General features: G+C 36.7%; 1 protein-coding gene across 4 annotated transcripts in view; it reads right to left on the bottom strand.

The window, feature by feature from the left end:
* TRDMT1 (tRNA aspartic acid methyltransferase 1) overlaps positions 1–14,513 on the bottom strand; it is a 74,280-nt gene that overhangs the window by 15,834 nt on the left and 43,933 nt on the right. For 3 of the 4 annotated variants that reach the window (XM_077772410.1, XM_077772407.1, XM_077772408.1), the window contains exon 3: positions 2,370–2,446. In XM_077772410.1, the coding sequence (XP_077628536.1) occupies positions 2,370–2,407 (38 nt within the window). In that variant the 5' untranslated portion in view covers positions 2,408–2,446. Of the gene's footprint in view, positions 1–223; positions 966–2,369; positions 2,447–14,513 lie in introns of those variants that run through there. The other variant, XM_077772409.1, reaches the window with a different exon arrangement.

Here is a 14,513-nt window from a genome sequence, read left to right as displayed (position 1 = left end):
TCTGTGTGGCTACAGGGAACAAAATCCATTTATTCACTTAAGTTTTTTTTTAAAAAAGCCTTGCCTATCTAATAAATATACTTATTATAAAACAGTACGCCAAATGACTTACATGAGGCAAACAGCAAATAGTCAATGAAGAATGAAGTGAATTAACCTCTTAAAATCTCTGTTTAGGAAACACACGCACACACACACACACACACACACTGGCTGATGGCACCTTTTGCTCTGTGCCAGATGAGACGAGTTCAGATGAACGCGCCGGTTGGGCAGGGCGGCAAGGACAGAGGAAAGGCGCGGAGAGCTAAGCATCGAAGCGGACCACAGCAGGGAAGACTAAGGGCATCTTGTCCAATGCACATAAGAGCCACCTGAATGCTGATTCTACAAACAGGGGCTGCGGCTTGGTGAGACTGACGAGGTCAGAACGGGTCACGTAAACGGGCAGTATTTGGACTAGCGATTAGATATTACGAGTAAGGTTCAATGCGATGAAGAATCACGCCGAAACGAAGACTGGGATTGGGCTTCGGTGGTAGCAACAGGAACAGGCCGAAGACTTTGTTACTTATCAGCTTCACTGCCTTGATGAGCTCCTGGACCCCACTCGTCCGTGTCCTCCGGCCTCCTGCCCGGCCGGAGCGCTCCGTGGCTGTGAGGCTCAGGGGGACACTCACACTGGACGTGCAGAGTCCTCCGAAACCGTGGGCTCTTCTCATTGTGGCCCTTCCTCTCAGCAATCCAATGATGGCAGTGTTCCGGGTCGGCAGCTGGAGTCGGGCTGGCACAGCGGGGGGCGGTCATACTGAAGCCACAGGAGGCCCCGGCAGCGCTGGAGGAAGAGGCCACGCAGTGCTGGGCCGCATGCCCTCCGTGGCTCTACTCGCTCGGCGAGACAGGCCCCAGGACCGCACATGCCCTCAGGCGTTCTTACACGGCCTGCCCTCCACCTTCTCCGATGAATTCCCAGGCTGCTCTCAGATACAGTTCAGATACTGACTCTAAAAGGATTCCTGTCTCCGGGTATGCAGCAAGCCGTTTTCTCCTCTGTGCTCTCACGGCACTTCCGGCATTCATTTACTGTATGGCTTCTATCATTTTATAACATAATTCTTTGTCAGTCATTTCCCTTAGACTATAAGCTCCTGGAGGCTGGGAACTACGCACTAAAAGCAATGCCTGGCCTCCAGGCGCACAATAAATCCTGGGAGAATTAATTTCCTAAAGAGTTGTTTACATAAAGGAAAACTTATGGGGCGCCTGGGTGGCTCAGTTAAGCACCCAATTCTTGATTTCGGCCCAGGTCATGATCTCAAGGTTTGTGAGCTTGAGCCCGGCATCAGGCTCCACGCAGATGGTGCGGAGCCTGCTTGAGATTATCTCTCTCCCTCTCTCTGTTTCTTCAGTGCGCTCTCTCTCTCTCTTTCTCTCTCTCTCTCAAAATAAATAAATAAACTTTAAAAAAGGAATAAAGCAAAATTTATCTGGACATTCATAAATATCCTAATTTAAATGAATATTTTCATGCTTATTTATGACATGTGATATCCCACTTAAAATCATCTTACACACTTAAACAGCAATATATAAAAGAATTGAAATCCTGGCTCTGACATTTTCCGACTGTATGGCCTTTAAAAAGTTACTTAACTTTTCGATGCCTCAGTTTCTCACCAATAAAATGATGATAATAGGAATGTCTATCCCATAGACATGTTAAATTAAATGGCAAACTCCAATTAAGACAGAGGATTAGCATTATTACTTAAAATAATTAAAAATATTCAAATGAAGATGGATTACTCAAGAGTTCATCTAAGATATAATTTCCTGAAACACAGCCAAATAAATACTACATAATAAAAAAATGAATTGCAACATAGCTATGAAAAGTCACAATTTTTCAACGTATATACAAATTGAGAAATAGAAAATTTATGAATCCATTCTTGATGAGCTTTTAATTACAGTTAAGTAATTTAGGAATTGAATATTTATTATGAAAACTTACTTTATTAATCAATTAAAAAGATTCCTGAATGCTCATGAGTTAAATTAATTTAACGTTCTTTGGGTCAGAAAAAAATACTGTATCTTAGAGAAGTATAAAAGAGGTCTCATATAGTCTCTGCATATCTTCTACTGACCAAATTATTTTGCTCATTTGGTAATAATTGCTACTTCATTTTAGATTAATCCTGAATCATAAATGAGTAGGTAAAGGCACTCTTTATGACAATTTTCAAAATTATGAAAATGCAGCTAATAGTCTTCAAAGTGTCCATGCTTGAAGGTATGGTATGATTTGATTTAATGAATCCCTCAAAAGTACTCTTCCTCAACAGAGAAATATGTATCATACATACCTGGTGAATGGCTGACAGGGAGGGCTCATTAAAATCATATTGAAAGACAATTTGTCAAACTCTTCTAGTGTAATGCCCTAAGGAATAAAGATTTGAGGAAAAATATGTAAAAATATGCACTGAATGGGGAAGAAGGAAAAATGCTAACTAATTAGAACTAAATATATCAGAAATTATAACAGTTAATAGTTTTATTTAAAACACTTAAAAGTTTAAATATATAACACTTAACACTTTTCAAATCAACTTGAGTTAAGCTAACTGTCGAAAGCAATCTTATGAAGGAAGCTGGCGAAGTGAACCGAAGCTAGGAAAAGCTGAGTAACTGCCCCGAAGTCTCAGAGCCGGCCAAAGCTGAGCTGGACTGTTCCTTGAACCCTAAGCGTTTCACACCCCTGTGACACCTAAAGCCTAACACTGCTGCGTTTTCTGGAGCCAAACAGGGAGAACTTCATTGTATAACTAATGAATCTTTAGCATGGTGTCTAAAAAAATGCTCCACACCTCTCTCTCAATAATATTTTTTATTTAGGAAATGTGATACACTGACCACTCCCCAGCCTTTCCGAGCACGTTTCTGTTAAAATATCATGAGACAAAAAAAGGTCCCATTTTCAGATATTCACAATTAGTATGTTGTTTTACAGTTGTGTGTAGTCAAAAAATATTTTAAAATATTACAGATAAGATTAATCAAAATAGGGGCGCCTGGGTGGCTTAGTCAGTTAAGCGTCCGACTTTCGCTTAGGTCATGATCTCGCGGTTCGTGGGTTCGAGCCCCGCGTCAGGCTCTGTGCTGACTGCCAGCTCGGAGACAGGAGCCTCTTTCAGTCTGTGACTCCCTCTCTCTCTGACCCTCCCCTGCTCACACTGTCTCTCTCTCTCTCTCCTAGAAATAAATAAAAATATTTTTTTTAAAAAAAAAGATTAATCAAAATAATCCCTATTGGGCTAAGTAGTTGGAAAACATGCCATGTTGATTCTATTTCATATATCAGAAGATAAATACAGTAGAGTAGCCCACCTCCCTCATCCCTCATTTCACTTTCTGGTTTTAGTCAACTCTAGACCATCAGGTCCTCCTTCTGACATAGGGTCAGATCAGCAGTAGCCTAACTCTGATGCCACAATGCCTGCATCACTCATACCACGTAGGCGTTCTGTCATCTCACATCATCACAAGAAGGGGGAGTACAATATAATATTTTGAGAGGCTACATTCACATAACTTTTATTACCATATTGGTATAATTGCTCTATTTTATCATTAGTTATTGCTGTTATTAATCTCTTACTGTGCCTAGCTTATAAATTCTCTTTATCATAGGTATGTATGTATGTATGTATAGGAATAAATACAGTATATATACTGGCTTCGGTATTATCTGATGTTTCAGGCATCCGCTGGGGGTCCCGGAATGCACCCCCCATGGATAAGGGGGTCTACTGTGGAGAGAGATAAGTCATGGGCTTTCCAATTCTCATGAAGCCCTCTCGGTGTACATGCTTAGCCAGAAACAAGCAACAAGCCTAGAAGCACAACTTTCCTAATCATGACACATTTGTAAGAAGTTCAATTACATGAATAAGGCAGGACAAGCTATATTCCAAGTTCTGTAAAAAGTGAATTAACCTGAGGAACCCATCAGATGTCTATCGTATTAAAGTTTGAATGTATGTGTCTATCATTTTTAAATCATAGGCTTTTAAGTTGTCTAAGGTATATGTGTAAAATAAAATCAAAATTAAATATGGAAAAGTTCTTGAAGAATCTCTGAAACCGTGAGTTCTAGGGAAAACAACCTGTAAATCAGACACTGACCAGTCTGTCTGAATATACGGGGCGCAGCAGTGCAATTAGCACATCATACTCACATTAGAAAGCCTGTCGGCACAAGGCTATTGTGATAAGCAAATTACTATTTTCATAGCTAAATGTAGATGGATTAAAGCTAAATTCCTAAACTAAAGTAAAAACAAAACACCTATCTTTTACATCAGGAGCATCCTATGTCTAAAATCTAAAGGAAGTAAACAGAGTTACTGCCTCCCATACAGCCTGGCATTAAAAAAATTACAATTTTAAAGGATTCTTCAAAATAGTGATTTTTAAAAATCAAATGATAGGGCAATGTGCAAGAAATAATTACTCCATTAGTCATTTAAAAAAATTTTAATGGGGGCGCCTGGGTGGCTTAGTCGGTTNNAGAGAGACAGAGAGACAGAGCATGAGTTGGGGAAGGGCAGAGAGAGAGGGAGACATAGAATCTGAAGCAGGCTCCAGGCTCTGAGCTGTCAGCACAAAGCCCAATGTCAGGTTTGAACCCACAAACCATGAGATCGTGACCTGAGCCAAAGATGGACACTTAACTGACTGAGCCACCCAGGTGCCCATAGTTTCTGCCTCCAATACAGCTTGGCATAAAAAATTACAATCTTAAAGCATCCTTCAAAATAGTGATTTTTAAAAATCAAATGATAGGGCAATATGCAAGAAATAATTACTCAATTAGGCCATTTACAACTCTATTTAACCTGACATTCTAGGTCATTAAATGTGTTGAAATTCAAGAAAGTAGTTATGGAGATACACAATAATCTTTAATAATTTGATGTCTGAAAGCTGATGGAAACCTATTATTTTTATGTAAGCTGGCCATGCAAGTTATGAAAATACCTTTGCTTTCAGAGAATGCTAGGTGAACTCGGCGTCGTAACACTTTATCACCCATCAATGAGCAGTTTAATAGTTCCACTACTGGCTTCATTGCTTCTTTTTGCAGAAAGTCTCCTTGCTATTCTTTTAATTAATTTTCATTTATACTTTAGGAAAAACTTGGTAGGTTAGAAAACTTTTGACTCTTTTTAGTAAATTTATATAGTTAATCTAAAGAGACCTGAAATTTGTATAATATTCAGTCATACATCCATTTTTCAAATCTTTTAGTCCCGTGTGGGTCATGCAGATTTCTTAAGTTTATTTCTCAGTGTTTATGTATCTTGTTGCTACTATAAATAAGAACTCTCTTCCATTATATTTTCTAACATGTCTTTTTTTGTATATATAATTAGCTACTGGTTATCATACTTTTTAAAGACTCCTTATTAAATGACCTAATTGTTCCTCATACTATTTTTAGCATACTATATTTTTTTGTTTTCCAGGCCTATACAATTATTCTTTAGAATCCTCCTTAATATTTATATGCTATTTCCTAATGAGTATACTACCTAACATCTCCAACAATACTAAATAACACTGTCAAAGGTGGACACATCCTTTTTTGATTCATTGTTTTAGTGAGAATGCTTTTAAAGTTTTACCATGTAACATGTTACTGGATTTGGAGATATATGTGTGTGTATGTGTTTAAACAGAAATATAAACATGCACATATACATGTAAAGCCACCAAATGACATACATGTATGTAGTACACATATGTCCTAATTTTATTAAGAGAGATTAAAAATCCAAATGCAGAAAACCCTGCATTTGGTCAAATATTTTCTAATACTTAGTTTCGCTGTTTCTAATTATTAGCATGTTGAATAATATTAATAGAATTCCTAAGTACTAAACTACTATTATACTCCCCCAAACAAAATCCATTTTGGTTATGCTATTATTTTAATGTGCTTCTGATCTATTTGGTCATATTTTACTTAGAATTACTGGGAGTTTATATTCATAAGACAATGATTTTCCTGTTTGTGGCATATGGTAGGCATCCAATAAAACCAGAGTGGATATTTCCTACCATTTCCTGTTCTGTGAACTCTCATGTTATTTTGTGCATAAATAAGACAATCTCTCTTGAGGACTGTACTGATCATCATTATAACGTAACTTTCTATGACTCTTAAATGTTCTTGCCTTGAAATCATTCTAACTAATATCACTTCTGAAACTGTTAACCTTTGTTTCCATTTGCCTGGTATTTGTCCATGTTTTTAACCCAATATGTTGCTCATTCAACAACGTTCAGAAAGTAATTCACCAATACTTCGGAGTATCTACTCTCTGCCAGGCACTGTGCTGAGTCTGTGACAGCAATGAACAAACCGGACAAGGTTTCTGCTCATGTGAAGTTTAGATAGTAGTGCCTAGAAATTCCTCATTTTCTACCTAGGTAAATTACAGGCTGCAGGGTTATTACTAGCTGTCTTTGTAACCGAGGAGTCCTGCTCCTGGTTCTAAGCCTCCCTGCGATTTTTCAGGCCTGACTGTGGGCAGTTTCGAAGGCTGCCCTTCCCGCTCTGGACCTGGAACACGGCCAGCACATGGCAGGCTCTGCGAGCTGTCGCAGTCAAGGATTCAGGCACCCGGCCAGCGCATCCTTCATAGATCTGCACGTCCAGGTCTCTTCCCGCGGCTCTGCCAACGCCTCCTTATGGGAGAAGGTTGTGAAAACCTTGAAGACTCTTCTCCCCACTCCGAATGGTACTTAGCACTTTGCATTCCTAGCCCTCCCCTCTTACAATTTCCACAAGGCCAGGGGCTCCCTGGACAGTGAGCTGACCCCCATGCCTGTACTGTCAAGGCAGGCTCTTCCTCCGTGTGGTGTTGCAGGGGGAAATGAAGCGGGGACCCTGGGGGTTCCTCTTACTGCACAGACTTGCTTGTACCACCACAGTAAGTGAAAAAGGCTTTGCTCCTTCATTTTTGTCTTGCTGTTTTAATCAACTACTCTGACCTGAGAGCTCAGCTGTCTTTCCCAGCCCAACGAAGCTCCTGACAATAACATCAACTAATATCCTAAAGATGCACAGCTTCATCTAACTTTCAAATAGACATTTTTTGAGTCTCCCTTTCCTACTTTGATCACATTATTATTTCTAAGGTGCAAAGATTTTGATATGATCTGTATGATCTGTGGTCACAGAGCATACATCTGTTTTCTGACCATAATTTCTTTCCTAACATGGTAGCTTTATTCTGGAGTTCTCTTGGATTCATCTCTTGCTTAGTTAGATTAAGTGACTGAGTTATTTTTTTCCCCAATAATGGCTCACAGGTATTATGAGCCATCATGAATTGTGGTAGATTTTATTTTGGGAATTTTCCCCTCTATTTCTGTTAATATTTTTGGTCTATTTGTTTCACTGTCTTCTCCAGAGGTTCTCATTATTTTTATCATAGATCACTTTTGTCTTCAGTGGTTATCATTACTTTTGCAACATTCTGACCTATATTTCTTTTCCATTTTAATTTGCTTTATTTTTATTTTTCTCAAGCTCTCTCCTTCATGATTCTGTTTGCAGCCCTATACACTTCACTTTTTGCTCCTCTGACATGACTTTCATTTTTATAACGGTTTTATTTTTCTCCTCTTTTTTTCCCCAGACCACTGATAACTCTTCCAGCACAATTGTTGTCTTATTGCTTTTTGAGCTGTTCAATTAAATACATTTAATTGAATTCTTGGAGGGTTTTTTTTCCAAGTTTATTATTTATTTTGAGAGAGAGAGAGAGAGCACATGCGAGCAGGGGAGGAGCAGAGAGAGAGAGGGAGAGAATCCCAAGCAGGCTCTGCACTGACAGTGTAAAGGCTCAATCCCACAACTGTCAGATCATGACCTGAGCCAAAATCCAGAGTCAGTTGCTTAAGTGACTGAGCCACCCAGGTGCCCCAAGTTCTTGTTTTGAAGATGTGTTATTTAATGCTTAAAGCTCATAGAGGCATGTATGTTTGAAATTTTCTTCTGCTTCTTAATGTAATTTCTGTTGTATATTCTGCTTTTTGTTTACATTTCTTACCTTATTTTAAAATTACTATATTAGGGGCGCCTGGGTGGCTTAGTCGGTTAAGTGTCCGACTTNTTTTTTTTTTTTTTTTTTTTTTTTTGAGGGTGGAGGGGGGCAGAGGGCAAGAGAGAATCTTTAGCAGGCTCAACACCCAGAGCAGAGCCCTAGGCAGGGCTCAACTCAGGATTATGAGACCATAACCTGAGCCAAAACCAAGAGTTGGATGCTCAATTGTCTGAGCTACACAGGTGCCCCTATTCATTATTTAACAGAGGCCACATGAATGGAGGGGTCTGCTGGAAAATAAGGTGAAACAGTTACATTGTTGCCACACTGTTTCCAGGAAGGAGCTGCAGTGGCCTTTGACCTAAGAGCTTGCCCTGTCCATAATCAACCATCTGGCATTCAGGGCAAGCAGAAAGTCTACCGAGGTTGCAACGGCACTTTCAGCCAGTGATCTGGATTTTTCAAATGTCTCTTCTGATTTAGAACAAACAGGTGCTGGTGCATTTGGTCTTCTCCCTTGCCATTCCTTCCTTCTTGATTCTGCACAAGACATGTAGGGGTTCGCCTGCAATTTTGCCATCCTCATTTAGTTCTGTCTCATTTCCACGCCATTTGACACTATTCTTCATAGTTTTCTTTCTTGTTTTGGCCTATGTCTAATTTCTATCTTCATTAATAATGGCTTTTCATTCCCTCTGACCCCTTCTTTTCTTATTTCTATTAGGAAAAGGAATAGAGTTTCATAATAGAAATATCTTTTTAATGCTACCTTTGATCAGAAAACCCAAAGAAAACCATTTACAAGTGCAACTTCTGCACTGATTGATAAATTCTTGAAGGCAAAGACTGTATCTTCTTCAGATTTGTGTTCCCTCCAAGGGCTCAATATCTTGCATGCAGTAAATGTTCAAATGATCAATAGATATTGTTTTATAAAACTGAAAAATTCCTAGAGCCTCTCATCACTCCTAAGTTTTCCATTAAATTTCTAGCCCCTTTTAAACCATGACTCTCAGCATAGCTCCTATACATTTGACCTAGATGTGACAACGCTCTCTCACATCAGAACGAAACAGGGCTATAAGGAACACCAAAGAAGAAATGAAAGCCAGAGGAAGGCAGGCTTTTTTCTCACAGGTAGACTTACAGACCTTACAGACAGTGAGCTGCAGGTACATACCTACCTCCATTCTTCCCCCTTCCTAGCCTTCCTATACCATATGCAAATAATATGATTTATTACCATCTATTAAAGTGGTACTGAAATATAATTAGCACAACAACAGCGCAGAGTGCTAGGAAGCAGAAAGCTACACCGAGAAAGAGATGCAGAAATCTGCCTAGCATTATTCACTTTGACTGTCTCGTTGGATGTCAATCTATGAATGCATTAGGTGAAATGCCATGAGGGAGGGCAAAGAACAACTGCTGAGAAAAGAGCAATTACTGGGGAACTATAAGCAAAACAACTAGGACACTCAGAGTAATAAGACCTAGTTGAATACATGGGGTATTTTATTATTATTATTATTACTGAAGTGTAGTTGGTATATGGTGTTATATTAGTTTCAGACATACAACATGGTGATTCAATGAGGGTTCACTTTTCTCCACATCCTCACCAACACTTATTATTTCTCATGTTTTTGATACTAGCCATTCTAACAGCTGTAAGGTGATATCTGACTGTGGTTTCGATTTGCAATTTTTAAAAGCTATTCAAGACCCATTTTAAATTATTTTTTTAATGTTTTATTTATATTTGAAAGAGAGAGACAGCATGAGAAGGGGAGGGTTGGAAAGAGAAGGCGACACAGAGCCCGAAACAGGCTCCAGGCTCTGAGCTAGCTGTCAAGACAGAGCCCGACGTGGGACTTGAACCCATGAACCATGAGATCATGACCTGAGCCAAAGTCAGCTTCCCAACTGACTGAGCCACCCAGGCACCCCTCAAGACCCACTTTAAAAAGTGCTTAAAAACATACCCTGGGAGAATCAAACTGATCCTCAAATAACTGCCTGTGAGAACAAAACCCAACATTCCTTAAAGGGTTACAACAGACTCTAGCACTCAACAATGTGTGAAACTTACAATGCCAGGCTCCTAATAAAAAATTACGAGAATGCTAAGAAACAAGATAATGTGACCCATAACCGGGAAGGGGGTCAGGGGCAGGAGGTGGTAGTGGATGGGGGTGGGGAAATCCATCAATAGAAAGACACCCAGTAATGAGAGAGATGATGGAATTAGCAAAGATTTTAAAAAGTCATAAATATCATCAATTTTTTCAAAGGCCTAAAGAAAACATAATCATGAGGAGACAAACTGAACTCATAAGAAAATTAACTGAAATTTCTAAAGATGAAAAGCACTGAAACAAAAAGTTACATGCTGAAAAAAATAACTTGAAGACATAACAATATAGCGTGTTCCCAAATGAAGCATATAGAGAAAAGGAGAGTAAAAATGAATACCTTCTATGACCAGCAGGACAACATGAAATGATCTAATACATACCTAATCTGAGGTAGAGTGAAAATAGAGAACAGAGAAAATATTTGAATAATGGCCAAAAACTTCCCAAATTTGATGAAAACCATAAACAAGGAAAGCACGAGGCCCGAGCAGAATGATAAAGAAAAACTTATGGAAACATATCAAATAACATTCCTGAAAATAAGTGATAAGGACCAAATGTTAACTGTAGCCAGAGAAAGATATAATGTATTAAGAGAAATGAAAATAATAATTATTAGACTTCTAATCAGAAATTAAGCAAACCAGGTAACAATGGAAAGTGCTGGAAAAATGTTTTAATTCATGAAAAATATGAACTTAGGAGCACATCTTTCAAAGATGAATGCAAACAAGTATTCAATGAAAATTATATTTCATAATAAAGGCAAAATAGAATACTTTTGAACTCACAAAGAACCGAGAAATGTGTCACCTGCCAAATGTTCATGACAGGAAATGCTAAAGGAGGTTTTTCAGGAGGAAAGAAAAGTATACCACATGCAAACTTTGATTTAAAAAAAAAATCAAGAGTGTTAAAAACATCAGATGATATGTAAATAAATATAAAACACTTCAGGTCTTTTAAAACTCATTAATAAATATTTAAGTACTTAATCCAAAAACACTAACAACATATTTCAGGTTTTAATAAAAATAGCAGTAAAATGCATGACAATAATAGCAAAACATACAGGAGAGTAAAATGGATGTATATACTGTCGTAATTAATTTATGAAGTGCTATAATGTTATTGGAAGGTGGTCTCCCATAAGTTAAAGATGCATACTATAAACCCTAGAGTAGCCACTAAGAAAATAAAAGATATAAATAATAAGATATCCCTAATAAGCCATTAGTGGAGAATAATGAAATATTAAAATAGTTCAAAATATTTTGAAGGCAGACAAGAGGGAAAAACGAACAAAAAACAGACTGGAAAAATAGAAAACAAACAACAAGGTAGTAGAATTAAATAAGAAATATTAATAACAAGATTTAATGTCAACAAAACAGTCCAATTAAAAGGTAGAGGCTGTTAGACTGAAGGAAAAAGCAAGATTCAGCTATATACTGTTTACAGTAAATCTAATTTAAATACAAAGATAATGAGTAGGATAAAATTTAAAGGATGTAAAAACATAAACATGCAAACATTAATCATAAGGAAGTAGAGGTGGCTGTATTAATATCAGGAGAAGTAGACTTCAAAACAAGAAATACTTCCTAGGGTTAAAAAGGAACATTTCATAATGATAAAGGGGTCAATCAAAAAATCATAAAGTATGTACTCTTGACAACACTAAAAGAAGAGACACATACATGACTGTAGTCAGAGTTATGATAGAAACTGACAGAAAAAATCAGTAAAAATACAAAAAAAATTGAACACTAACAACCAACATGACCTAATTGACATTTACAGAGCATTCCACCCAACAACAACAAAAAAAGAATATATTCTTTTCAATAGTGTATAGAGCATTCACTAGACAAAATGAATTCTGGCTCATGACACAAGTCACAACAAATGTAAAATAACTGAAATCATACACAGTATGACCAAAATAAAACAGAAATGAGAAATCAATAACAGAGAGCTATCTGGAAAATATCATGAATATTTGGAGATTTAAACAGAAATCAGAAGGGAAACTGGAAAATATTTTGAACCTGATGAAAATGAACACATGACATATGACAATTTGTGAAATGTAGTCAAAACTTAGGAAAATTTACAGCACTAACTGTTTATATGACAAAAGGAAAACAATCTCAAGTCAGCCATCAAAAGTCCGCTGTAAGAAGTATTAAAAATTTAAATGCAAAGTAAGTAGAAAGAAAAATAAAATGAACAGAAATTAGTGAAATAGTAAACAAATGAATAATAAAATCAATTGCATCCAAAGCTGGTTACTTGAAAAGATAATAAAACTGGCAAACCTCCAGCTGCACGAACAGAGGGGAAAAACAAGTAAAGATACAAATAACTAACATTAGGAATGACATATGGCACATCACTATAGACTTCACATGTAGAAAAAGGATATAAGGAAATATAAAAAATGTCAAGCCAATTTTCTGACAAATTAGATAAAAAGGATAATTTCTTCAAAGATCACAAATTTCTAAAACTAAACAACAACAAAAAAAAACCCCAGAAAGCTTTACTAGTATTACAGCAATTACAGAAATTAAATTCATATTTTAAAACCTTCCCACAAAAAAAAAATTCTAGGCCCAGGTAGCTTCATTAACTAAATTCTATCAGACATTTATAGAGGAACTAATTCTTGTTTTTCAAACTCTTCCAAAAAGTATAAGGCAAGTATGACCCTAATACCAAAACCATATTAAAACACTGATGAAAATATAAAAATATCTAACAAAATATTAACAATTTATAAAGAAACCTCTTCAACTTAATAAAATGCATCTAAAAAAATCTACAACTAACATCATATTAAATGGTAAATGACTGAAACTTCTGCCCCTAGAATCTAGAAGAAGACAAGGATACCCAATGTAATCCTATTTAATCAGTACTGTACAGAAGGTCCTAGACAATGCAGTAAGACAAGAAAAAAGTAACACTGATTGGAGGAGAAAGTAAAACTCTTCATTCTCAGATAATATTTTTGTGTATGTAGAAAAATTCTAAAAAAGCAAAGATATCAGAATAAATTAATAAAACAAAGTCACAAGATACAAGATCAAGGTCAATAAACACAAATACGTATATTCTTATATGCTAATTTTTTTAACAAATACCATCAAATAGCATCAAAACCCATAAGTATTTAGGAATTAATTAACTAACATGTGCAAGACTTGTACACTAAACATTATAAAATATTGCTGGTATAAATTAAAGAATACCTGGGGCGCCTGGGTGGCTCAGTCGGTTAAGCGTCCAACTTTGGCTCAGGTCATGATCTCACGGTTAGTGGGTTCGAGCCCCGTATCAGACTCTGTGCTGAAAGCCAGCTCAGAGCCCGGAGCCTGTTTCAGATTCTGTATCTCCCCCTCTCTCTGACCCTCCCCTGCTCATGCTGTCTCTGTCTCTGTCTCTTTCAGAAATAAATAAAACATTAAAAAATTTTTAAATTAAAGAATACCTAAATAAATGAAGAGAGATACCATATTCATGGACTAGAAGACTCAATTTTATTAAGATATCAGTTTTTCTAAAATCAATCAGTGCAATTCCAATAAAAATATCTTTTTTTTTTAGAAATTGGCAGAGTGTTTCTGAACTTTACACAGAAATGTAAATAACAATGTAGCCAAAATAATCTTGAAAAAGAGAAACAGAAATTCGAAAACTTACACTACCTGAATTCAATACATATTATAAAGCTATAATAATCAAAAGAATGTGCTATTGGTATAAGGAAAAACATACAGATACTACTGAGGAGAGTCTGGAAATAGACTCACACATTTATGACCTACTTTTTAATACAGATGTCAGGAAAATTGAGGAAAAGATAATCATTTCAGAAATGGTGCCAGGACAATGTTATATGCACTTGGAAAAAAAATAAATCACTGCTACTTCAAATTACACACAAAAAGTAACTTTAAATGAGTCATAAACCTAAGTAGAAAAGACAAAACGATAAATTTTCTGGCAGAGGGAAAAATAGGGTAAACAAAGATTTTTTTAGAACACATAAAAACGTGACCAAAAAAACAAAAATGGGTAAATTACTTGTGCAATTTGATGAACACGGTTAAGGGAATGAAAAGACAAATTACAGAACTAGAGGGAATCTTGGTTACATACATTTCTGACAAACAACTTGAATCCAGAAAATTTAATAAGACTTTCAACTAAATGGTGATCTTACAAATACACCAAGCAATAAAAA

Source organism: Crocuta crocuta, unplaced genomic scaffold, assembly GCF_008692635.1.
Source record: "Crocuta crocuta isolate KB4526 unplaced genomic scaffold, BGI_CrCroc_1.0 scaffold96, whole genome shotgun sequence".
Lineage (NCBI taxonomy): Eukaryota > Metazoa > Chordata > Mammalia > Carnivora > Hyaenidae > Crocuta > Crocuta crocuta.
The sequence above is the reverse complement of the archived record's forward strand: the minus strand, read 5'-3'. Positions and strand labels throughout refer to the sequence as shown.